The 26,607-nt window shown below is 35.7% G+C and overlaps 1 protein-coding gene across 3 annotated transcripts in view; it reads left to right on the top strand.

Moving 5' to 3' along the window:
- Hsf (Heat shock factor) overlaps nt 1-26,607 on the top strand; it is a 209,748-nt gene that overhangs the window by 84,999 nt on the left and 98,142 nt on the right. For all 3 annotated transcript variants that reach the window (XM_090389708.1, XM_090389707.1, XM_090389709.1), the window contains exon 6: nt 8,358-8,611. In XM_090389708.1, the coding sequence (XP_090245834.1) occupies nt 8,358-8,611 (254 nt within the window). The remainder of the gene's footprint in view (nt 1-8,357; nt 8,612-26,607) is intronic.

The following is a 26,607-nucleotide window of genomic DNA, read 5'->3' as shown; positions in this document are numbered from 1 at the left end:
CTCTGCATAGGCGGTTCGATCTAGGGATCGGATGGCAGACTGATCTTTCGATTGCTTCGCCTTTGCGGCGATTTTTCTAGCGATCGAAATGCAGCAATTCCCTGACCATTATTGTCCTTGTGGTCCTCTGTTGAGATGGGGCATAATGGTCAGTCTATTTCTGTTTTGGTTTTATTTTATTTTATTGTAGTTGTTCACATCTCTGCTCATGATATTTCACATAAATTTGGACCTGGTGCCCGTCAGAGGGGGTGCCATTAAATTTCATTTAATTGGCTATTCAAAATTTAATTGATTACATTTTATTATCTTTGTATTTAGACTTTCTAAATTATCTTCAAGAATTTCTCTTCCCTCCCTGTTGGTTTGATCATTACGTATAATTTCACAATTTTCGCTCTTCTGTCTTGCCATGCTGCTGGCAATTTTTTTATTTTTTTTATTTTTTAATTATTATTCTCACTTAAGTTTATATTTCAAGCATCATGTAGAGGAAAATGCTTTTTGCTGCCTCTAATGTATGCTTTACCCTTTTTTTATGTAAGATTCAGTTTTCAATTATTTCAAACATTATTCAAATATATATATATATATATATATATATATAAAACTGTAATATATTAATCGACAAGGAGACACAATATCTCCGAAGCCGTTTACTGTTGCCCTTGAGGAAGCTTTCAGAAGATTAGACTGGTCGCAGAAAGGAGTCAATGTGAAAGGAGAGTACCTAAACCATTTACGATTTGCAGATGACATTGTGGTCATAAGCCACGATCCCAAAGAATTAGAGGAAAATCTTAATCAGTTATGCACAGTTAGTAAGGATTTTGGGCTAAAACAAAAGTAATGATGAACAAGTATGCCACGGAAAGGGAAATAATGATTGAAGGAGCAGTAATTGAAAGGTGGAGTCATATGCTTATCTGGGACAAGATATTAGCTGTAATAATGATAAATGGCTGGAAGTCAAGAGAAGAATAAATTTTGGATGGATAGCATTCAGGAAATATAGTCACATACTGAAGAGCAATATCCCAGTTTGTCTGAAATGTAAAATAATGAATCAATGTATACTCCCCACCATGACTTATGGAAGTGAAACTTGGGCACTCACCAAAAGAATGGAAGAGAAGCTGAGAACTACACAGCAAAGAATGGAACGAATTATATTGGGAATCAGACTGTTAGATAAGAAGAGAAACACATGGATTAGGCAGCAAACTCAAGTAAAGGACATTCTTATCAAAACTAAAGAACTAAAATGGTCTTGGGCAGGACGCATAGCTCGAAGACATGATGACAGAAGGACTAAGAAAATAACAGAATGGTACCCAAGAGGAGCTAGAAGAAAACCTGAAAGACAAAGGCGGAGATGGATAGATGAAATTCATGAGTTTTTTGGTAGTAAATGGATGGCCAGTGCTCAAAACAGAAGGAACTGGAAAGTTGCTGGAGAGGCCTTCATCATGCAGTGAATTGAAAATGGCTGATGATGATGATGTTTTAAAGGTGGCAACAATTTAAAATATTATTAATAATCAAGTAACGTTAGCACATTGCCCTTCACGACTACTAACTTATACATATAAATATATAAAGAGAGATAAAATTAAAGTAATTAATAAATACAAACAGATGGAGAAGTAAATAACACTAGGAGCCGAGCCTAATAGGGGGAAAGAGAAGAGAATGAGAAATTAAAAGAAAAAGAATGTTAAGAACCTAAAAAATTATAAAATTATATAGAATTAAAGGCTGAATTGACAAGCCAATTATATGTACATGAGCTGAAAGTGAAAGAAGAAATTAATCAATGTTAAATAATAGAGAGCATCAAAATGAGGGTAGTAGGAAAGGTAAATAGGGGGGGAAAAATGGTACATAGATCATGTATTTCATCAGGGGACTACACCCGATCATGTACCAAAACACTGCGTTTCCATAAACATAAGTAAGGTAGCCCAATGCAGTGTATGTAATTAAATTCAATTAAAGCAACTTAAATTAAATCAAATAAAGTGTAAAAGCCTTATTTACATGTACATGGCTTAAAAGTATAAAATGTAATGTAAATTCTGAATCGTCTAAAGGACGAAAAGTTTTGAAAAAATTATTTGAAGTGTTTTGAAAAAGACGAAAAGGTGATTATATGCATTATAATAAAATAAAAGTGACAGGCAGTGGTATAGAAATGGGAAATAATGCAGGATAAGGTAGGGAAAAAGGTAATAAAAATGAAGGAGGTGAAAATAGCAAGAATGAGAAAAGTAGGAATGTCCGAATCGCCCTTGTATTGCACTAACGGACGGAAGAAAGAAGAACGGAAAGTAAAAAGAGGAAAAGAGTTTAAAGCAGGGGTAGGCAACTTTTTTCGTATCATGATGCGGGCCGGAATAGATTGAACGATTTAATAAAAAAAATCAGAACCTAAAAAATGTTATATTACTTGAATTACCAAATTATTAATGTATTTTTAAAAAAATATATCTGAATGTCCAATTATCATTGAAAATGCGGCATTCCGCATCAATTTTTCTTTTTTTTTTAATTGGCTCATTTTATAATTTAATTTAATATAAATTATATTAAATAAAAAATTGTAATAATTAGAAAAGGCATAAAACATCTCACACCAATATTATTTTTTTCAATAAGAAGTCAAACCCAAAGGAACTTCATTCGATCGATGCTACAATAATAATTAGGAAATAACTCTTTGACACTGCGTAGAATCACTTGGTTACTGTTGTACTGGCCGCGATTCCCGATTGAACCGAATTAAGCCGAACGTTTATGGCGAGTGTAGTCAGGTATGGATTTTCTATATTTATGCATTTACCGAGGGGGCCGGATTCAACATCGTCGTGGGCCGGATGTGGCCCGCGGGCTGCCTGTTGCCCGCCCCTGGTTTAAAGGATACTAGGCAAGCTGGGTGTGTAAATACCCAACCTCTTAGAAGAGAGCCTTGGCTGTGAGAGTGTTAGTAGAAGTAGAAACTACTACCACTGGCCTGTGTTATATTTTAGAATGCCAAAAATACAATGCCGAAAAAGCCGAAAAGTAAATAAAAATAGTGCATAGGAGAAAACAATTAAATACCTGTAAAGTTATGTAACATCAAAGTTGGCCAAAAAGTATTACATTAGAAAGAAAATAATTCATCGAGATGAGTAAGTAAAAATGGAATATAAACAGAAGGATATCCATGACAACTATGGAGTTGCTCAGTAGAGAAATATGCGAAAGGAACATAGAAGTCCTCTATAGTAGAGATAAAAAAAAAATAAATGTGAACTGGAGAAAAGTTTTGAAAGAAATGTGAGCAACATGTCAGATGATAGCAAAGAAAATGGGATATCGTTACAATTATTAATGATTATTAAAATGAATATTAATAATAAAAATATAGAAAAACTTAGAGTGAAAAGGCATGAATATCGTTCAGAAACAAGTCATGTAATGCGTTCACTTTCAAAGTAGTGGAAATACCACCATTCAAATTTACATCTATACAGCTGTACAAGTATCAGGTTAGCTCTAACCAAAATGAGAAATAGTGAATCCAAATTTGTTTGATGAAAGCAGATATATTATTTACAATATAATTGATGAAGTTAATTGGAATATTGTTAATGCATAATTTAGTATAAAGGCCATTTAAGGCATTATTGAAAAGTGTGATTGCTGCTTATATTTGCAAGACGAATAATTTGTGTATAGATAATGTTTTTATGAACTTTAATAGAAATATTTGAATTGCAATTAGTTAAGTAAATAATGTTGAAATTAAATTTACTTCTTTTATCAAATAATTCCAAATTATGGTGAAGTGGGGGACTATTTAAAGTAATATTTAAATCAAGGAAGTTTGCGAGTTGATTACCTTTATTTTAAAAAATTACCATTATTTTCTTTGTTTAAGGTGAGTTCTATAGGATATATAGTTTTTGCAGTAATTTCAAAATCAACATTCAGAACCAGGATGTCGTCAACGTATCAAAATGCATAGAATTTATGGTTTGGATTATCACGAGTATAAAGATCTTTCTAATAATGTAGAAATAAATTAGAGACTATGCTAGAAATTTGTGAGCCCATGGGTTCACAAATTACTACAGTTTGTCTAAAAGTACACTTACCATCATAAATGTAATTGTTGAGAATACATAGGTTAATATACTGTATTTCCCCATGTATAAGATGCACTCTTTTTCGAAAAATTTTGGGTCTAAAAACTGGGTGTGTCTTATACAGTGGTTGTAGATTTTTTTACTTGCATTTCCTGCTTTTTCGTGCTTGTTGTCTTTGCGCTCATTGTTTTGCTTGTTACCAGTATATTAGGTTATGTTTTGCCATGTTCTGCCCAGAAATGGCTCAGAAAATATTTTCGTACAGTGCTGAATTCAAGTTAAAAGTGATCCAGTTTGCAAAAGTGAATGGAAATCGTGCTGCTGAATGTACGTTTGGGCCGCCTCCAACTGAGAAAACAATCAGAGACTGGCTACGGGAAGAAGAAACCCAGTAAAGATTTAATTGATGGTGCACCCTTCAAAATGGCGGCAAGGAGAAGAGGGGGAAAAGCAGTGATTGACGGATTGTGACTCCGCCCACTCACTGCGTTCCCGCTCTTCTCCTCGGTAGACGGTACTAGGTGACACGCGGGTGCCAATTCAACAGTATCACGTGACCTCTCCTATCAATCACTTTGAAGAAATATAAGACTTTGTGAATTTCTTTTATTCTGCTTTCATTCATATATACACGAAAGGAAATTTATGGTTAATGTATGCTGTATGTTACTTTTCAGAAAAAAAAAAAAAAAAAATACAAGAGCATATAGCCTGTGTGATTTATGACAAATTGTTCTAAAAGAACAAAATTCAAAAAAAAAAAAAAAAAAAATTCATGAAAACCATCTACAGGAAGTCCAGTTAGACGAGAATGGACATATCATATGATTGACAGTAAGGTCACATGGTACGGTTGAGGTGAGAAGCGAATGTCACTCAGTAGGTGTTACTAAAAACCAACTATGGTAGCATTTATGTATTGCTGCCGCAGCACGCTAAAGGTTTACCGCAGCAAATTTCATTTTCCCGTGAGCCAACATCAATTTACAAATCTACCCTATTTATTGTAAAGTTAAAATGGGATGACCTGCGAGACTTCTTTTCTTCTTTTCCTTGGTCGGATTACTGTTTCAAAACTTCTGACGTCAATGAAATTATTCTTGCAGGAATGGAATCCTTTATCCCACACTCCACTTTAAAATCTCGTCCTTTATCTAAACCTTGGTTTTCGAATAAATGTGCTAAGGCTGTCCAAGAGAAGAATGTTGCACATCGTAATTGGCTTGTTTCTAATTCTTCAGTTTCATTTTCTGCCTACACCAAAGCTTGCAACAATTGTAAAGCAGTTATTAATCAGTCCAAACTAGAGTTTGAACAGGCTAAGAGTAGAAAACTTGCTTCTTGCCCTAATGGTAGCTGAGCATTCTGGTCTCTTGCCAAAGCTATTGGCCGCAACTTTTGCCCATATCTGCTCCCACCTCTGTCCAAACCAGAAGGTTCTGTTGTCATTTCAGCCAAGGATAAAGCTGACTTGCTAGCATCCCATTTTTCTTCCAACTCATGTGTTAATGATCTTGGTAAAACACCTCCCACCATTCCCAACACGCTCCATTCAATGCCTCCTGTGGTCTTCCGTCAAATGGATGTCAGAAGGATTTTGACGAATCTTGATGCTAAGAAAGCTCCAGGTCCCGATGGTATTTCTCCACTTGTTCTCAAAACCTGTGCTCCTGAACTTACTCCTATTCTTTGCTGCCTTTTTTTCACTTTCTTATTCCAAAGGTGTTTTTCCTTCTGCTTGGAAATTTGCTCATATCCAGCCAGTTCCTAAAAAGGGTGACAAATTCCTCCCATCCAATTATAGTCCCATTGCAATTACTTCTACTCTTTCTAAAGTAATGGAGAAATCAATTAACTGCCAACTCTTAAACTACCTAGAAACCTTCCGTCTGATCAATGATCGCCAGTATGGATTCCGTCAGTGTCGATCTACTGGTGATATTCTGGCTTATGTTACCCATTTATGGACTAATTCAATGGAAAGGTTCGGTGAAACACAAGTAGTTGTTCTTGACATCTCAAAGGCTTTTGATGGTGTTTGGCATAAAGGTCTTGTAAACAAGCTTCCATATTATGGTTTGCCAACTGTTTTTAGTAATTGGTTATCCAGTTTTCTCTCTGATCGCTCACTGAGGGTGATGGTAGATGGCTCTCTGTCTTCTAACTTTTCCACTAATGCCAGTGTCCCCCAAGGTTCAGTTCTTTCCCCCACTCTTTTTTTCTCTTGTATATCAATGACCTTCTTCCATTGACTGGAAATCCTATCCATAGTTTTGCCGATGAAAGCACATTGCATTCAACTTTCCATTTTGAGAAACCTTGTCCTGCTCAATCAGCTTCAACTTCTCAAATCTGCTACCAATTCCTTAAATGCCGATCTTCAGGTAATTCTCCAGTGGGGCAAAGACAGCTTAGTTGATTTCAATCCTTCTAAAACTCAATCTTGTCTTATATCTCGCAAAATGGATTCTTCTGCTCCTATGCTTATCTTTAGTGACACTCCGATTTCTAGGCAAAATGATAGATCTCTTTTGGGGATTACCCTGACTTCTAATCTCTCTTGGCACAAGCACATTACAAATATTGCTTCCTCTGCATCTAAAAAACTTGGTTTTCTCTTTCGCTCTCGGCGTTACTTTTCTTCCAAACAGCTGCTCACTCTGTATAAATCGCAAATCCGCCCTGCCATGGAATATTGTTCCCACATCTGGAGTGATGCCCCCAAAACCTCTCTCAGGCTTCTTGATTCCATTCAGAAGAGGGCAGTTAGGTTAATCAATGATTCATCTCTAACAGAGTCTCTCCACTCGCTTTCTCATAGACGCACTGTTTCTGCTGCATGCCTCTTCTACAGATACTTCCATTGGCACTGTCTTCTGAACTGGCTTCTATAATTCCCGCTCTTTCTTTCAAAACAGTCTGAACACGTGCAGCCACCAGCCAACATCCATTTACTGTCCAACTTTTCATCTTCCTCATTTATTCATTCAACTGCCATTTTCTGGAACAACCTTCCTTCATACGTATTTCCTGAAAATTACAATCTACGGAAGTTCAAGTCCAATGTCAACAAATATCTTCTTTCGTCTTCTCAGCCTCCAACCCAAGCAGGGTACTAAGTACTTTAGGCTCTAATACCTCTCGTGTTTGGGGTTCACATAAAAAAAAAAGAAAAAAAAAAAGTATTCTGTATGCATTTATTTTCACTTGCTGAAGAAGGAGTTCGTTACACTGAAAGCTACTTAACTTAGTTATTAAAATCTAGTTACTGTCTCCACTGTGTTTGGTGTATTATTCTCTTAAATCATGGAATCCAGTACCATAGGCTCATTCTCCTTTATACACTTTATTAAGCTTAATTAACACCTTTTTAACCATTAATTTCTGAGTCTTTTTCTGTAACTCTCCTGTACTTACTGTGGTGCTTCCTTGTGACCTCACTGTTTACTGCTCATAAGATTTCATAAGGGAATCCATGTGACGAACAATATACAGTATATATTGTTTGACAATATATGACAAACAATAAATATCTTCAATAGATTGGTTACATATTTCAAGCTTATAATTATAATTTTCCTTCTTTAATGATAATGACAAATTGAATTTCTTTCAATTCAACTTAACTGCATGCCTTACAATTTAAGGTTTCACTTGTATGACAATGTTCTTGGTTATACTCTCGCACAACCACAGGTCGATGGAGTTTACAATAAGTTAATCAATGCAAATTTTAGCCTTATTTAGTAGTCATAGGCTTGTACTCCGGTCTACTCAGAGTGTGTGCTACTGTACTTGTGCTCCTGAGCACTCGGCTACATCAGACCAATCATATAGTGGAGGCTTAATGTTAATTTGTTTATGATTAATTAATCTCATGTTGAAAGCCTTCTGTGCAGTAACACATGCTAAATGTGCATTGACAGTGATAACTCTTTGGAAGTCTACGAGATCCTGGCTACTCCCTATTGCCAGTGAATTAATTTGCACACTACTCTGGTCATGGTGCTTGATTTTCCTGCACGTCACAAAGGTCAGGAAATTTCTTTGATTTTGATATAATTTTTTTAATAGATTTATGCATATAGCCAAAACCTACATGGTGATAATAAAGTGCCCAGGTTCTCTATCTTCATTCACTTCTCGTATTATATTCATATTTGGGATAAATTAAGTAAACAGTTGAATTTTTTGAATTGTGAATATTTTCTTTGCTATTCTTAGGGTTCACCTATACCGCTCTCATCAACAAGTGGTCCTGTCATACATGATGTAACAGATTCAATTGACAATCCTGAAATTTGGAAAGAACCTGAAAGCACAAACCGGACATTATCTCCGCTAGTTGGTGCCAACACTATTTCTGCCACTGGATCTAATATGAAAATTGACAGCCATGTTGTTCCAATGCTTGATAGTCCACTAAATCCTGGGGAGGAATTGGAGCCACTTACTATATTGGATTCTCTACAGCCAAGGTAATAATTTATTTATATAATTAAATTTATTTATATTACAGGATGATCATATCTCACAAGATAGAGAGATACAAGAATGTTGCTCATGTTCAGTAGTCATGCATGCTTGAACCATGGTCACTCAAAGCACGTGTACTTCTGTACCCTTTCACTTGACTACTCAGCTACAGTGGCCTATCTTAGTGCTATTTACTTTGATCTCTTATTATAGTAGAACATTGAGGATAATAAATACAGCTGGCTTACTACTTGTAATGCTGCTGCATCATCATTAGAAAGGAATATGCAACAGTGTATAAATTATTAGTATTCCATTGGTCAATTTACTGTTGGTAGGTAATAAACCAGAGTGCCCTGTTGGGGTAGTGGAAATCAGTCTGTATAAATGTTATAATTGGTACTGCAGTGCCACACTGTTGAATTTTTGTGTATAAAAATGTGCTGTGTAAAGTGAAGTTGGTAGGAAGAACCATATATCCTATGTTAAATGTGTAAACTTTTAAGGCAGCAAAAAAAATTCCTTGTACAAATAATATGGTAAGCTAGTGGGTATGCTTCCATCATTTGATAGTTATAGTTATCACATGATACTGCCACATATCAGAATTACAAGCAAATATGGAGGTGCCATATTTGTGAAAGGAAAGTCTTTCCTGACAAATTGACAAATCTGGTTAATTATTGTGTGAAGGCATCAAGCATTTAGATACTGAAACAATTTTGATATTGTATACCTAAATTTTAGTAAAGCTTTTGAATTAGCCTCCATGAGAGGCTATTGTACAAACTGGAGCATGCCTGGGAGATCCTTAAGTAGAACGGGGGCTAGTGAATAAATGGTGGCAGAGGATGGCAATCAGTGGGCATTCTTTAGAGTAGAATAATGTGGTGATCAGGGTCACTCAGGATTTAATGTTGTCAGACCCCTTTCTGTGTATACCTTTATCAATATTGATGGGTTACATTTAGAATATTATATTCAGATCTGGAGGCTTCACATAAAAAAAAAAAAAAAAAGACAGGACTTTTAGAGAGGATCTAAAGAAAGCCAACTAGATCGGCTGGAAGTCTTAGGGTTGTCCCTATGAGGAACATTTGTGGACTGCCAGAGCCTAGACACCTCAGGGGTGACCTGACAGAGCTGGTGACTTCTACACTTAAAATGCCACATGCTATTTAACAATTAAGCATAAACATCAATTTAGTTTTTAGTTCATTTATATGCACTGTAAATGGATGGCAGTACAGTTGGAAAACAAAGGTTATAATCGAGAATGACTGATAGGCATGTAGGATTTCACATCAGAATTGAGGAGGACCAAAAAACTGTCTGCCATTAATAATTGAATATAAACACAGATTTAATGTTTGAAATTGTTTATATGTAGTATAAATGATATTCAGTACAATAATTGAGCAGTGCAGCAGGGGGGAAAAATTTATAATTGGAAATGCTGTCCTTTGCAGTGCCACGACATCCAACTGAAAGAAAACTGAAAAAAAAAAGTTCTGCCTACTGTTAACAATTGAATGTAAACATCAGTTTAGCTTTTTAGGTTGTTTATATGAAATATAAACAGATGGTAGTACAGTAATTGTGCAAGCATTATAGAAAACAGTTTCTGTTAACAGAAACTGCAGCGGGTTCAGTGGATGTGACATCAGACTGCAAAGGTTTAAAGGATGCATTTGTGGCCTTTTTAGGCCTCTTACTGTGGGAATTAGCATTAGTAGAGGTATATGATGACAAAATCCACACTTTCCATTTCATCCATCCATTCGCTCCAGAAGTTTGTCCATTTCTTCCTTGAATTTATTTAAGCTATCAACTTCCGCAACTACAGATGGAAGGTTGTAAGTTTGTTCCAGCAATCAACTATCCACTGGCTAAAGGCAAAATTTCCACACATCTGTTCTACAACTGTCTTTCCTCAATTTCAATTTATGCCCATCAGGTTTGTAATCTGAGCAAGAGGAAGAATCCCATCAGCATTGAGCCTGCTCAAACCATTCAAGGCTTCTCAAATCTAACACACCTTAACTAATTTTTCCTTGGTGATTTTAATATTCAGAACTCCAATTGATTCTAAGTTTTTAGTTGTACTGACCCATCTTGTAAAGATGCCAAGGAATCTGCTGTTATTAATAATCTTCACAACTTGTTTATTACATAGACTACCAGACATTCCTAACCATACACTTGATCCATTTTCTTCATCAACAGTCCTTCAGATTACACTGGTAATATTAGTTTTTTGCTAGGTACTTGAGATCAGGACTTAGTGAGTGATGGTCTCTTCTCCAATAGTCCATCTGTCTTGTGACCATTCTCAGTTTCATGTCACCTGTTCTTCTTTTCGTTGTGCAGACTACTATTTTTGAATCTTCTGATCCTAATATTTTTCCGAATCATGTCAGTGAAATTAAACTTGTGGGGACGAAATCCTTTTTCTCACTCCACCCTAAAGCTCTCATCCTTGTTTTAAACTGTAATTTTGCAATAAATGTGCCATGCCTGTTAACAATATAGCATGTTGCAGTTGAGTTGTATCCAAATTTCTAGCTTTATTTTCTACCTTCAGTAAAGGTTGCAACAGTTGTAAACAAGTTATTAATGAAAGGCCAAGGGTAATGACCATGCTTTGTTCAAATGATAATCTCTCTCTCTCTCTCTCTCTCTCTCTCTCTCTCTCGTCTTTTGCCAGAGCTGTTGGCTACAACTTCTGTTAATCTATACTTCTTCTCCAGTTGCACTCTGATGTTCTTATTTTATTGCATCCTCATCTAGAGATATAGCATCTTATGTTTTCCTTTATTATTTTGTGGCCCACAGAGATTTCAGCTACTGTGAGTAAATACTTTGGTCTTAACACTCAAGTTAATACAGACTTTTTTAAATATGTTCCAATGATATTGAATAGAAACAGATTCGTAGGTTATATATCTTTAGTTGTGTTAAAATACATTAAGTTTAAATTTCTTGTTACTTCGCTCAAATTTTACACTATTTAACAAAAGTTTGTTTATTTTTAACTGCTTCTTATGTGTATTTCTGTTGAATCAACAATATCATCAGCTTTTCTCTAGTGTCAGTATTTTAGCAGCAATCAGAGGCTTTGTATTTTTTAAACACTTACGCTCATGAGCTAAAATATTATGACCACCTCTGTCTCCACGAGTGAATGCATCCCACAGCATCTAGGAGAGACATCACAGGCTGGAGCAGCATATATAGTGATGGCATAGGTGGTGCCTGTCAGTTTGTCAGTGCAAAGCCTGTCCAATGGGTAAAGGGAAGGACTTGATGGAGATTGAATGGAAAAGGATTTGTGGCACTAGGACGGCAGCAGCTAGCACCTTGACAACTATGGGCATTGTTAAGTGTTTGAGGGCCACCGTAGTGTGAAGGTGTGGTGGGAATGGTTTGAAGAGGGAAACATCCACCCAACGTGCTGGGCTGAGGAGACCATATTGGTTGGCAGTCGAGGTGAATGACAGTTCACTCATGCTGTCTAGGACAACAGATTGCTCATGGTCCTTCAATTAATGGCAAACAACAACCAGGACACAGAAATGTTTCTGAGCGCAACATCTAGCAGACACTTTTGCAAATAAGCTTACAGAATAGGTGACCCATGCATGTACCCATTTTGACCAACCATCATTGACTCCTCTGCCTGCATTTCATTTCATTTGATTGAAATCTTTGTTGCCACTCGTGCTTTTGTCCAGTTGTGACTAATTCTCATCTGTACTTGGTGAACAAAATCAAATATCTAGTAGTTTATTAAAATGCTAACACAAAATACAGAGACCCCCACCTGGGTCAATTCAAATAAAATAAGTCAGTCAGACAGAGAGTAACCATTTAGTCTCGTGGTAGGGATGGGCCATCACACCTTCCCCACGAGTTACATATTCAGAAAACCTTCCAAAAAACTCATGGATATCAGTTGGTTCTGGCAGAATATCTACATGAAGAGCAAGAGTCCCTTGCTCCAGGACAGCACACAAATCCTCAAAAGAAGGACTGCTGCCTACAGTGGGCAAGGGAGCACCAACCTTAGACATTTTGTCTGACAATTCAAAGTTCTGTTTCCATCATGCTAATGGACAGGTGTATATTTGAAAGCAAGCAGGTGAACAACTGCAACCAGACTGCATGGTTGAACAAAAACGTGGTATCATGGTTTGGGGGAAATGTTTTCATGAATGTCACCTTATCCCCACTGAATGTACCCACACTGACCCACACTGCCAGATTGTACCTGGCATTATTTCAGACCATGTTTGCCTGTATGGTGATCACTTATCCAGATGGCACTGGACTCTTTCAATGAGACAACACATGTTACAATGCTTGCATTGTGCAGGAATAGTTTGGGGATCATATGCAAGTATTTTGTCTACTCCTCTTGTTTCCAAATTCCCCCAACAGCAATCACGTTGAATGTTTGTGGGATGATTAATAAATAGCATTGCTCTCGTTGTTTATATGGTAATTTAAAAGTAGCATTATAACCTTGTAAGTCTATGTATTTTAAACTTGGTAAAAAAACACCAGTGACTAGTAGTTAGAAAGTTTACACCAGCAATTGGTGCATACATAATGTTAATAACACAATATGACTTTAAGTAAACATAATGAGCATGTTGCATTTTTCTCTTTTGTCTCCTTTCTTGTTTGTTTCAACACTAGAAAACTTTTTTTCTATCATAGACTTATTGAAGACAGTCTAGATCAGGGGTGGCCAACAAGTCGATCGCGATCTACCACTCAATCGAGGCTTTAATTTGGGTTGATCACGACGAATTTTAAATATATATAAAAAAATAGATTAGTCTAAATATTATTATTATGCGCCCAACTTCATATGCTTATTACAAATCCATTGAACTACGTGACTACTCTTGTTGCTGTGCAGCTAGTCTAGTGAAAGCTAGTCTAGGCTTGTCTAGTGAAAATTCACGCAGTTACGTTGTGGAGAGCATAATGTATGTGTTGAATTCTTATTTAGTTTACTTAATATTAATAACTGGACAGTACTTATACGCTAATTTAATACCCTTTCATTTAAAACGAATACTACAAAAAACAGTAAAACTTATTTTCATCAAGAGTGAGATCTAGAATACTTTTTTGTAATGATAAAATAAAACTGTTATTGTTTAATTTGCAATGCTTCCATGGCTATATCCAAAAAAGGAAATTTAGAAAGGCACTTCAGCGCACTCCATGGTGAATACCAATCGGATTTTCTGCCTAATAGTGACTAGAAAAAATAAATTAAAAGATCTTAAATCCAGATTATTCACACAACAAAATTTCTTCATGACTCCTAATTTACAATCTAAAACAGTAACTGTAGCATCATTTAAAGTGAGTCGTCTTCCTGCAAAAAAAATGCAAACCATATTCTGATGGTCAATTCATCAAATACGCATTTTTAGAAATAACAGATTGGCTTTTTGAAAATTTTATGAACAAAAATGAAATTAAAAATGCTCTTCAAGGTCTGCAATTATCTCGAAATATTGTAATGTGATGCATCGAAAAAATAAGTAAAAATGTGAGCGAACAATTGTGTGTTCATATTGCTAATTGTGTGTCTGTTTCTTTACAACTGGATGAATCTACAGACCTCAGTGACACTGCTCAATTATTTTTTTTTGTTCATTTGATTTTCGATGAGAAGAAATGCTTGGTTTGGTTTTGTTAAAATAACTAGGGTCTTGATATATTTAATGCATTTAAAAATTTTATTGAAAAAATTAAATTACCACTATTTAAGCTCGTATCAATAACAACAGATGGAGCCAAAGCAATGACAGGGAATCTTAACAGATTCATCGCATTGTGCCAAAAGGATGATGAATTCCCAGATTTTTTGAGTTACCATTCCATTGTATCATCCACTAACAAGCGTTAGACAGCAAAAGATTAAATACTAAAAGTGTTATAAACATAGCTTTCAAAATCGTGAATTCCATCAGAGGACAATCTCTTCGAAGGAGTCTTTTCAAAATGCAACTCAATGAAAATGAACCAGATCTGATATTACACACAGATGTGAGGTGGCTGAGTCAGAGTAAGTTTCTACAGAGATTTCGAAATTTGCTGAATGAAATTAAAAAAAAATTGTTGATCAAAGGGGAGATGATTATCAGCAGCTAAAAGATACGGAGTGGTTGTGTGATCTGTTGTTTTTTGGCAGATTTTACCAGTAAATTAAGTGATCTGAATTTGGAATTACAAGTAAAAAATAAAAATGGGAGTGACATGATTAGTAGTATTTCTGCATATAAATATTAATTTTTGGCAATGGCTAAGGATCTCAAAGGAAACAAATTCGATCATTTTGCAAATATGCAAGATCATTTGCAAAATATCCTGTTTTTGAATTTAATAGTGAGAAATATGTTTCTAAAATTGAGAAAGTTATGGGTGATTTTGAAACCAGATTCAGTGATTTTAAACAATTGAAGATATTGTTTACTATATTTCTTATCCATTTAATGTCAACTTAGATACGAAACAAATTGCAGAAAAAAAATCGCTGAGATTTTTCATATGGAGAAATATTACTTGAAAATGAAATTATTACATTGCAAAATGATATTTTCCTAAAAGCCAGATCATCAGAAGAAGACTTTTGGAAAAATGTTTGCCAAGAAAAGTACCCAGTCGTAAAAAAAAATGCAGTGAACTTTTAAATTCCTGTTTTGGTTTCACATATCTATGTGAATCGGCCTTTTTGTATTTGAAACAAAGATAAAAAATCACTGTACTCTTATGTACAGCAATTCTTCATCTTTACGGACTTGCATACAGAAGATTCTTTATGGTTGGCCTTATCACAGTATATCCCCGATGTTTAAAGGACATGAAGACAAAAACTAAACTTCACATAAACTAAAAATTTAAATACGTATGAATTTAAATAAGATAAAATAAATAAATTAAAATAAGAATTCTGAATTGTAATTAATTTTAAAATTTACAAACAACATTTTTCAATGTGTTGATTAACTTTTTTAACTATGTGCAATGAAATTTTTGAGTGGTAGACCATGGCACATTTTGAAGAAAAAAAGTAGATCGCATCACAAATTAAGTTGGCCACCCCTGGTCTAGATCATTAGTTCATGTACTAGTCAGATGGCAGAATCCTTCAATATTGTTCTATGTTTGAATTTCTGGATATGAGCTTTCTGTGGTTTTTGTCCCACTGAATTATTTGTTTTTGTGCTATATGTAGATGTGAGTTTTCAGTTTCAAGTGGCTGGAAAGTCAGTATAATCAGACATTTGCAAACAAATAAGCATAAAGTCAACATTCACTGTTGTAGAAAGGAATGCAAAAATAGGTGTAGCAGTTCTCAGTGATGATGATTCTGCTGTATGCATTGAATGTTTATTTGCACTTATCATTCAATATAATCCTTTGAGTTGTGCTAATGATGCTGGCATGTTGTTCAGCATTAGATGTTGTAATAGTGAAACAGCAAAAAAAAAAAAAAAATATATATATATATATATATATACATACATAGTCAAATCTTGTTAATACAAAGTTCAAGGGACCTAAATTTTCGTGTTTTGTAATAACGAGGTTTATAGTAATGAGTCCTCCCAAAAGTGTCAAAATTTTACTTTTTTTTTTTTTTTTTTTTGCTCATACTATATATATCTAAGAATAATAATAATAAATTAATTAATTTCAATTGATAAAATAAAATTATAAAAATAATAAAAACAAAATCCTTGTCTAACAATACAGTAATAAGAACACTCTTCAAAGATTTTATTTTTGTTTGTAAGATAAAGAAAAGCAATTAACAGAAATGAAAATATTGCACAATATATATTTTGATGTATACAATATTTTAGTATCACAGTAAAAAGAATTAATCTTAATATAAAAGGAGACATACAATCCATTAACTTTTTGATAAATTAATCTAATTTAAAGAAAGAATCCAATGTTCTTTGAAAAGTTTTTGTTGTGCGTGCATTTTTAACTGCAGCACAGACATTATCAAATGCAATAGTTGTTTCTTTATCAATGGTACTGCAGGCCATCACATTCTCTATTATGCTCAATGCATTTTGGGCATCTTTTTTAGATAGCAGTGTGTGCGCGCTTCTTCACTTTCGCTGTTGCTGGTAACAAAAACATCATTGTTTTCCATATGCCCCAACAAATTCCCCCATTCCTCAATGTTGCTATCACATTTGTCTGCTGGACCATGTTTTTCAATGATATTACCTCCAAATCCACTCTTTCTGAAACAGTTGATTATTACACTTGTCCCAAGCAATAACAAGATTACGGATAGCATCCAAGACATTCCAATTTAGCTGCAAATTGGTCCCTCCCTCCTACGTTGAGGATCAAGTACCTTATCAGGCAGGCTCTATATGCTCTCTTATATTAATATTAGTATTAGTAATGGCCGCATGGTGCAAGAAAGCCTATGGCTTATGCTGCACCAGCCAAAAAAAAAAAAAAAAAAAATCCGAATAAAACAATGATAATAAAATAAAAAAATAAATAATAATTATTAATAAAAGAAAAGGAAATGAAACCTATCATCCTATGTGCTTCCCTCACCCAAAGGTACTATCCAGCTGACCTTTGAATTTCCTCAAACTGTCAGCTTCTACCACCCATGTAGGCAACTTATTCCAGTAATTTATAACTCGCTAGCTAAAATAAAACTTCCTGCAGTCCAATCTAAACATTTCCCCCCGTAACTTGAATTTATGTCCCCTAGTTCTAGCATCATTTATAATCTTGAAAATTTCATCCTCATTAATTTTACTGATGCCTCTCAGAGCCTTAAACACCTCAATCAAATCTCCTCTAAGGTGTCTAGTTTCCAAACTCTGCAACCCACATATTCGAAGTCTTTCTTCATAAGGATGCCCTTTTGCCGATCTCACCAGGCGAGTACCCTTATTTGCACCCTTTCAAGAAGCTCGATGTCTTTCTTTAGGTGCGGTCTCCATACTTGAACACAGTATTCCAAGTGTGGTCTAACAAAAGCCTTATATAATGGGATTATCATGTCCCTATCTCTACTTGCAAAAGTTCGATAGATCATCGATAGGACACAATGGGCCTTCCTTGCAACCTGTTTACAATGCTCAGAGAATTTCATGTCTGACCATATCATAACACCCAAGTCTCTTTCCTCCAGTACTGGGTTTAGTTGAACTCCACCAAGTGAATAAGTTATTTTGGGATTACTGTTTCCCAGATGTAATACCTTACACTTTGTTGGATTAAAGCATAGCTGCCATTTTTCTTACCATTCCTGAAGTCTATCTAGGTCTCTCTGAAGAAGCTCAGCTTGACAGTGATCATTAACTACTCTACCAATTTTTACATCTGCAAATTTAGACATCATGCCCTCTATCCCTTCATTGATGTCGTTTATGAAAATTAAAAACAACAGTGGTCCTAATACTGATCCTTGGGGAACCACACTTCTTACATCAACCCAATCTGAGGAATAGCCATTTATCACAACCCTCTGCCTCCTGCCCTGAAGCCATTCTGCTATCCATCTAAGAATTTTCCCAGTGATTTCAACCTGTTCCAGCTCATGTGGGACTGAGTCAAAAGCTTTGCTGAAATCTAAATAAACAATGTTGAAATTATTCCCTAAATCCAGCTTGTGAGTGACCCTTTCAAAATAGCGAACCAGATTTGTTAAACATGATTTTCTCTTTACAAAACCATGCTGAGTATCCTTGAGAATTTCAGTTCTATCCAAATGATCCTGAATTCCACCCTTGATCATTGCCTCTATGATTTTCCCTACCACTGAAGTCAGACTGACAGGTCAATAATTTCCCACTTCACTCTTAGAGCCACCCTTATGTATGGAAGATACATTGGCACTTTTCCAATCCAAGGGAATCTCTCCAGAGTCTAGTGATGCTTGCATAATTAGCCTCAATGGGTCAATTCACTCACTTGCCGCCTCCCTTAAGATTATAGGGTATATTCCATCAACTGCAGGAGCCGTACTGGCCTGTAGGCTTGAAAGTTTTTTCATTAAATAATCTTGCAAAATTTCAATATCATTAATTACATATTTTTCAACTTCGCTCCCACAATTTCCCATTGCCACAAAAGGTTTTTCATTTGTAAATATCGATGCAAAATAACTGTTGAGTTCATCTGCAACGGCAGCTGGCGTATTTAATACTATCCCCTTTCCTTTACGTAAAGGTCCGATCTGGTTTGTCCTGTTCTTGTCATTTATGTATGTGAAGAATTCCTTATCTCCCCTCTTTGCTCTGTTTGCTAGTGCTTTCTCATAAACTGCCTTTGCCTGTCGAACCTTTTCTGTAGCTCTATTACAATCATCTTGTAGCTGTTATAGGCTTCAGTACTTTTTATTGCTCTGTAACCTTTCCATGCCACCTTTTTCTGCTCAAGTAACATTGCAACTTCACTATTCATCCAACTTGGAAACCTCCTTGTGGAGTATTTTCTTTTAATGATAAATACGCATTCAAGGCATCTGTGATTAATGTTTTAAAAGCATACCACAGTTCAATTGTATTCATTCTCTGTGCCATATCTACCCCAGTTATTAGAGGCCATGTAGCACCTTAAGGCATCATAATTTCCTTTTCTGAAATTATACCCCATTCCTTTGCCTTTTACTACTTTTACCTCTCTCATCATCATCCACCGTAGAACTCTGTGATCACCTCCTGCTACTGGTTCCTCTACTGTCAGCCCTGTTATGTCATCTGATTCATGGGTGATGATGAGGTCTAAGATAATCTTTTCTCTGGTACTTTCCCTGACATGTTGATACAAATAACAGTCATCTAGTTGATATAAAAATTTTGTTCCCCATTTACTCCAATCAATTAGAGGCAAATTGAAATCACCCATAATAAGACATCGACGCTTACTTGCCCATTCCATTTGCATGTAGAAGCTTTTGTCATAATCTTCACAATCACCTGGTCTGTAGATTACTCCTACTTGCATTATACCTTTGTTTCCAACTATCTCACCCCATACAGATTCTATACTAGCATGTGAAACGTCTGAATCCGGGAAAGCTATCATCGCACTCAGACTGCTTCTGATAAGAAGCATTACCGCACCACCCCTTTCTATCTACCCTATCCTTCCTAAATAAATTATACAAGCCACCCGGAAATCACCCCCAATTTCCGGGTGGCATCACGTCTCCGTAAGCCCTATTATGTCCACATTACTTGTTTTAACCAGCAGTTTGAATTCGCCCATTTTATTGACAACACTTCTAACATTACTATATAAACAATTAAGACTTACTGTTCTTGTATATTTAACAACCCTAACACAATCTGTAGTGCAAGTAGGAGTAATCTGTAGATTACTCCTACTTGCATTATACCTTTGTTTCCAACTATCTCACCCCATACAGATTCTATACTAGCATGTGAAACGTCTGAATCCGGGAAAGCTATCATCGCACTCAGACTGCTTCTGATAAGAAGCATTACCGCACAACCCCCTTCTATCTACCCTATCCTTCCTAAATAAATTATACAAGCCACCCGGAAATCACCCCCAATTTCCGGGTGGCATCACGTCTCCGTAAGCCCTATTATGTCCACATTACTTGTTTTAACCAGCAGTTTGAATTCGCCCATTTTATTGACAAAACTTCTAACATTACTATATAAACAATTAAGACTTACTGTTCTTGTATATTTAACAACCCTAACACAATCCGTGAAGTTTTTTTTTAAGCTTGTTTCCCTGGCATTAGCTACCCGCTCACTTGAAACGTTTCTGCCCCCAGAATGTCTAGATAATGTCCAGTTGGGGTAACAGATAAGAACTCTTGAGGTATGTGCAAGAGTTACTTTGACCAATATTATCAGATAAACACATGTCAGTATTACCCACATCCCCCCCCCTAACTAGCAGTTTCCCTGAACCCTTAAGGTATCCTCAATAATACCGGCAAAAAATTTTGCACCAACTTTGTTTAAGTGTATCCCGTCTTAGTACATTAGTACAACAAAGTGTGGATTAGTACAACAAAATACTAATAAAATAAAAATGGTATAGCTGTCATCAGATATGGGGGGGAGAACATTTTTTGTAAATGGTCTAATATAGGTAATGCAAAAATTCTTGATCTGATGTCAGCAGAAATAAATATTGATCAGGTATTTCATCAGGGAACTACACCTGACAGTGTATCAGGAACTGCATTTCTATACTTGTCCATAGTAGTAGAAGAAAAGTGAAAGGCCAAAAAGGAATGAAAATGAAATTAGCACTTTCTAATACAGTATGGACAAGGTAGTCCCAATGCAGTGTAATTTATTTAGGTAAAAATAAGTATCGAGTTGGGATAAAAATGATTAATATCAATACGTTTAATATAAATATGTGGAATTTAGCGTAGGATTTAATTCTGTATAGATAAGAAATCAATGTACAGTTGATTCCGGTTATTTGGGACACATCAGGACTAGTGCATTTTGGCCCAATTAAGCGGCTGCCCCAGTTATCCGAATTTTCACGTAAATAATTAAAAATACAATGGACCCCGCTTTACAATTGGTTCACTGTACCATCAAATCATGTTACGATGGACTCTCCATGTAAAGTACTGTTCACTATACGATGTGTAGTAAGCGCTGCCATTGTGATCACGCTTGTGAATTGAATTTTAATTCACTTAAACGGCAAATCTAATTAGCAAAAATAGGAGGAAATTTATCCACAGCCTATAAAAGTCAAGATATATTAAGCACAAATTTACCTTTTATTACCTTACCAATTAAAAAATTAAATGATACGTGATAATCGGAATAATTAATACGTACTGTAATATGTACATACTAACTAGTTGACATTTTCTGGTCACTGACATTTGTGGGTGGGGGTTAAAATTTAAAACAGTAAAAAGATAAGCAATCAATAAAAAAGAACACGGCACACACAAATTGCAAGTAACATGATATGTGCAAGTGAGAACGGAGTAACGAGTTACGAAGCTTTAAAAATAGGAATGAAGAGAAGATTCTGAAAATTAATTTTTTTATATGATTGAAGATTCCATGGAAGTGTGAACACATTTCACCATAATAACCCACAGAATTCCAGCTGTCGGTATTATCACAAATTCAATAAGATCGAGTTTACTACCTGTTTATGATAGATTGCACTAACAGAAAAGCCCAATAAACAGGTGACTGCTAATTGTTTTATGGATGTGACCTCCAGAAATCTGACCGAATCACGTGTACAGTTGGAGACAATCGTAACGTAATCTCAAGTGCTGCGGCCTCCTGCCCCGATTAAATGGCATGTTGTCCAAATTAAGCGAAGTAAACCCTGGCTATTTTCTCCATTGGGTTCTGTTTTTAAGATTTGCCCCAAATAAACAGCTTCCCCAAATAACCGGAATGCACTGTATTTTAAAAATAGATTTGGAACAAGCAAATGGTATAAGGGTGAGGTTTAAATTGAGGATGGGGAAAGGAAAATGGAGTATTTTAAATAAATCAAGGCAAAAAATAGCAATAGAGTAGAATAGTAGGAGTGTTCATTTCACTCTTGTATTGCACTAATAGTTTAACGAACGGGAAGAACTTTAGAATTAGACAGCAGAAAGATAAAAAAGCATAGAAAAAGTTATTAAATTGCACTAAGCTTGCTGGGGTTGTGAAGCCAAATCTTGTAGTAAGGGCTCTGGCATTTGTAAGCATTAGTATAAAAGGGAGCTAATACCAAATGCTTGTATTGAAAGGAAAAATGTGTGTGTTGAAACATGCTGAGAAATGAATCTAAAATGAAACCAAAAGTATGATAAGACAGTGAAAATGTACGATACCTGGAGTATTTCAAGAAATGCAAAGAGAAAATGAGTTGGCAGGAAAAATAAAGGCGGGGAGCAGAAAAATGCACAAATTCAGTAGTGTAGATGAATGCATATAGTCTTTAACCAAATGAGCAATATATCTACATGAGAAAGCAATTTAAAGCACCTAAGCGAACTTAATTATAAGCTGCAAAGAAATTCAAAATAGACAAGGTTGGGCTTCACAACCCCAGCAAGCTTAGTGTTATTTAATAATTTTATCTATGCTTTTTTTATCTTTCTGCTGTCTAATTCTAAAGTTCTTCCTGTTCGTTAAACTATTAGTGCAATACGAGGGTGAAACAAACGTTCCTACTACCCTACTTCTATTGCTATTTTTCATCTTTATTTATTTAAAATTACTCCTTTTTCCCTTCCACATCCTCAATTTAGTACCTCACCCTTGTACCATTTGCTTGTTCCAAATTTTTTTTTAAAATACATTGATTTCTTATCTATACAGAATTAAATCCTACTCTAAATTCCACATATTTATATTAAACATATTGATATTAAACATTTTTATCCCAACTCTATACTTATTTTTACCTAAATAAATTACACTGCATTGGGACTATCTTGTCCATACCATATTAGAAAGTGCTAATTTCATTTTCATTCCTTTTTGGCCTTTTACTTTTCTTCTACTACTGTGGACAAGCATAGAAATGCAGTTTGGAGAAGTGTGGCATTGGAGGCAAATTTTTGCTATGGATAAAGCAATGGTTCAGTGGGAGAAGACAGAGTGGTAATCAATGGACAATGCTCTTTGTGGACTAATGTTATTAGTGGAGTCCCTCAGGGTTCAGTGTTGGGTCCATTGTTGTTTTCTGACTTTCGCTTGATATACCATCATCACCATCATAAATGATATTAATGATGGTATATCAAGCTTACTGTCCAAGGTTGCAGATGATACGAAGGTTGGTAGGGTTGTTAATGATACTAATGACAGTACATTGCTGCAACAGGATCTAGAAAAGTTGAGCAGCTGGGCTGAGAGGTGGCAAATGAAGTTTAACATTGAGAAATGTAAAGTACTACATATGGGAAGCAGTAATCCCAGAGTAAAGTATCAACTCTGTGGTACCACACTGACAGTGGTAGAGAATGAAAAGGACCTGGAGTAATTGTGCAGGCAGATGAGAAGTTTTCTGAGCAGTGCAGGCGGTCTGCAAGAGTAGCTCATGGTGTCTTGTCAATGATATACAGGAATTCATTGGTAAAGTGGTTTCAAAATTTTGTGGCCTGAGTATGAAAGGGTAGCGGTGCAGTGTTAAAAATTTCTCTACTTAATGTATAACACTTCAAATAGTAACCTACCAAGTTTTATGCAGTTTCAGTAACATCTTTATCTAATTACAAGTCCTGAAGTCAACAAAGATGTGTGAATGAGGAAAGATGGACAAAATGTCACTGTGCAGTAATCCAATATTTGAGAATAAAGGGACTAATGTCAAAGGTAATTGGCAAAAGATAAAGTGAGGATATGATTACAACATTGGGAGGCCGACCGGGCTAGCCGAGTGGGTAAAGTACCTGCCCGGCAACCCAAAGGTCGCGGGTTCGATTCCCGCCTCGGGCTTGGATCAAAGTACTGCAAAAAACCTTGGGAGGTGCAATATGGCCACAGAAGCCGATGCGCCAACAACTACCAAAACAAAAAAAAAAAAAAAAAAAAAACATTGGGAGTGAGTGCTATTTCCTATTCCATGGTTAAGAAGTGGGCAGGAGAATTTAAACAAGGGTTGGAGACCCTGGAAGATGTTCCATACTCTGGTAGACCTGCAATGTCCATCACTCCAGAAGTTGACAGTGTGTATGATCTGGTGATGAGTGATTGATCAGTGACAATTTGGTACAGTACCAGCATCGTGGGAAACTCATCTGAATGTGTGTACCATGTAATAAGAGGGTCTCACTATGAGAAAGGTGTCAGCCCGATGGATCCCAAAGTTGAGAGCAGATCAAAAACGCACAAAGTTTGTCAAGCCAAGTGAACATTTGCATTGTTTTCAAGCAGATACCTCCACCTCCTCCATTTCCTTATAAGGTTTATAATCAAGAATGAGAAGTGGGCCCATGACTTTCAACCAGAGACAAAGGAGCAGTCTAAACAGTGGAAACATGGCTCCAAAGAAAGCCAAGTCGATTCACTTCTGCTGGCAAAGTGATGGCATCGGTTTTTTGGAATGCTGATGGAGTATTGCTGGTGGATTACCTTCAGAAAGGATAGTGTCATAGGGACATATTACATAGACTTTGAGACATTCACATGAAAACATCAGACAAATGCAGAGGAAAACTAAGCAAAGGAGTATTGTTCCACTAGGACAGTGTGCCTGCTTACTGGTCTGTCATTGCCGTGGCTTTGAAATCTTGTACCATCCCCCCATATTCATCAGATCTGGCACCATCAAACTTTCATGTATTTTCTAATTTGGAAAAATACCTGGCCAGCATCCATTTTCTCACTGACATTGCTGCAGTTGATTTATTCCTTGAGGTCCAAGAAAACTTTTTCAGTGGGAATCAAAGCATTGCAGCATCAGAAAAAGTTTATTGAATCCAAAGGAAACTAATAAAAACTATTGAAAATAACATTTTACCAGAGTCTTCTAATAAACCATTCATACTCAGCCCACAAGCATCCAAACACCTCTTGTATTACTGGGGACAAGAGTTGGTTCTTCCAGTATGATACTGAAACCAAGACAAGGTGCAGAATGGTGATAAAAAAGTTCACCAAGATAAAAAAAAAAAAAAAAAAAAAAAGTTTATTTCTGGAAATTGCTAATTAAAAATCATTCTGATTCTTTCTTTGCATTCTTTGATTTCTGATTTGCATTCTTTAATCAAAGGGATAGTCCGCAAGAAATTCCTTCCAGAAAGGACTGTTTCTAGCAATTACCACTTAGAGATATTGAAATGTTTGTTGGTAAGAATCAAGCATATGTGGCTAAATTTGGGACAGTCTGGTTGTCAGTTGTAACATAACAATGCTCCTTCTCATTTGCCTCCAGCAGACTTTTTTTCTGTTTCCCAAGTTGAACTTGAAATTGAAAGGATGCCAATTTGATAAGTGCTTGACATTCAGAAAAACGTAACGTTACAGTAGATGAGTGTTTCAGGTCTTTCCAAAGCATGTACAAATGCTCTAACAAGTGTGTTCAGTCGGTTGGGAACTATTTTGAGGGAGACAAGTACGAAAATATTTTCCTTATTCATGTTGTCTTATTTAAATTCTTTTTTTTTTTTTTCTGCACTGTATATGTAGAAAGCAGTTTGTTTCTTTTAAATGTTATGGCTTCATTTGAAAATCCCAAAGCATCTTCTAACTGACATACCTCACATCTACATACCAAGGTGATTATTCCTAGATACATTGAAGACTGTGTGTAAATTTCTTATACCAACAGTTTAAATCTTCACCTTCATTTTGAAAGCAGATTATCAAACTAGATAGAATTAGAAGGATGATGACTTAGGCCAGCATTTCCAAAACGTTTTTAACACTTTTCATCTCACAATATATTTATAGAACACTTACGAAACACTAGCGTCACCACCAAATACGGAAGATGCGGAAAGGTTAGGGAATGACCACCGCATATCCCCGAGCAATATGGCCTTAGTTGCTAATGCTCCTAAAAAAAACCAAAAAAAAAAAAAAAAAAAAAAATGAAACACTAGTTTGGCAGAAGCCAAAGAAAGAATTATTTGCTAATATTTTATTATATACGACGTACTGTGCATCAAGAGTATCTTTATTTCCAACACTTGTAAAGCTGAAATTCGAATAACTGTCGTCATACTTTCGTTTTGGTCTTTTATTGATTGGTTCTTGTTTTTTCACTTCGGATTTTTTGGGAACAAAAAGCCCCAATTGTTTATCTTCACTTTAAAGTGTGACAATATTGCATTCATTTTCATTGAGCACAGTTGCAGCACAGCGAACAAATACTAGAAGTACTTGCTTCTCATTATAAAGTTCTTTTTTTCAACCACAAATCCATGGTCATTTATTTTAATAATAATATTTCAAAATACTGATAATTATCAAAAAAATATTCATAGAAGGAAGTGAGTTTAGTT

Source organism: Mastigoproctus giganteus, chromosome 2, assembly GCF_048544385.1.
Source record: "Mastigoproctus giganteus isolate SK-2022 chromosome 2, ASM4854438v1, whole genome shotgun sequence".
In the NCBI taxonomy this organism is placed as follows: Eukaryota; Metazoa; Arthropoda; class Arachnida; order Uropygi; family Thelyphonidae; genus Mastigoproctus; species Mastigoproctus giganteus.
Note: the sequence above shows the minus strand (reverse complement) of the source record. Positions and strands in the feature narration are given on the sequence as shown.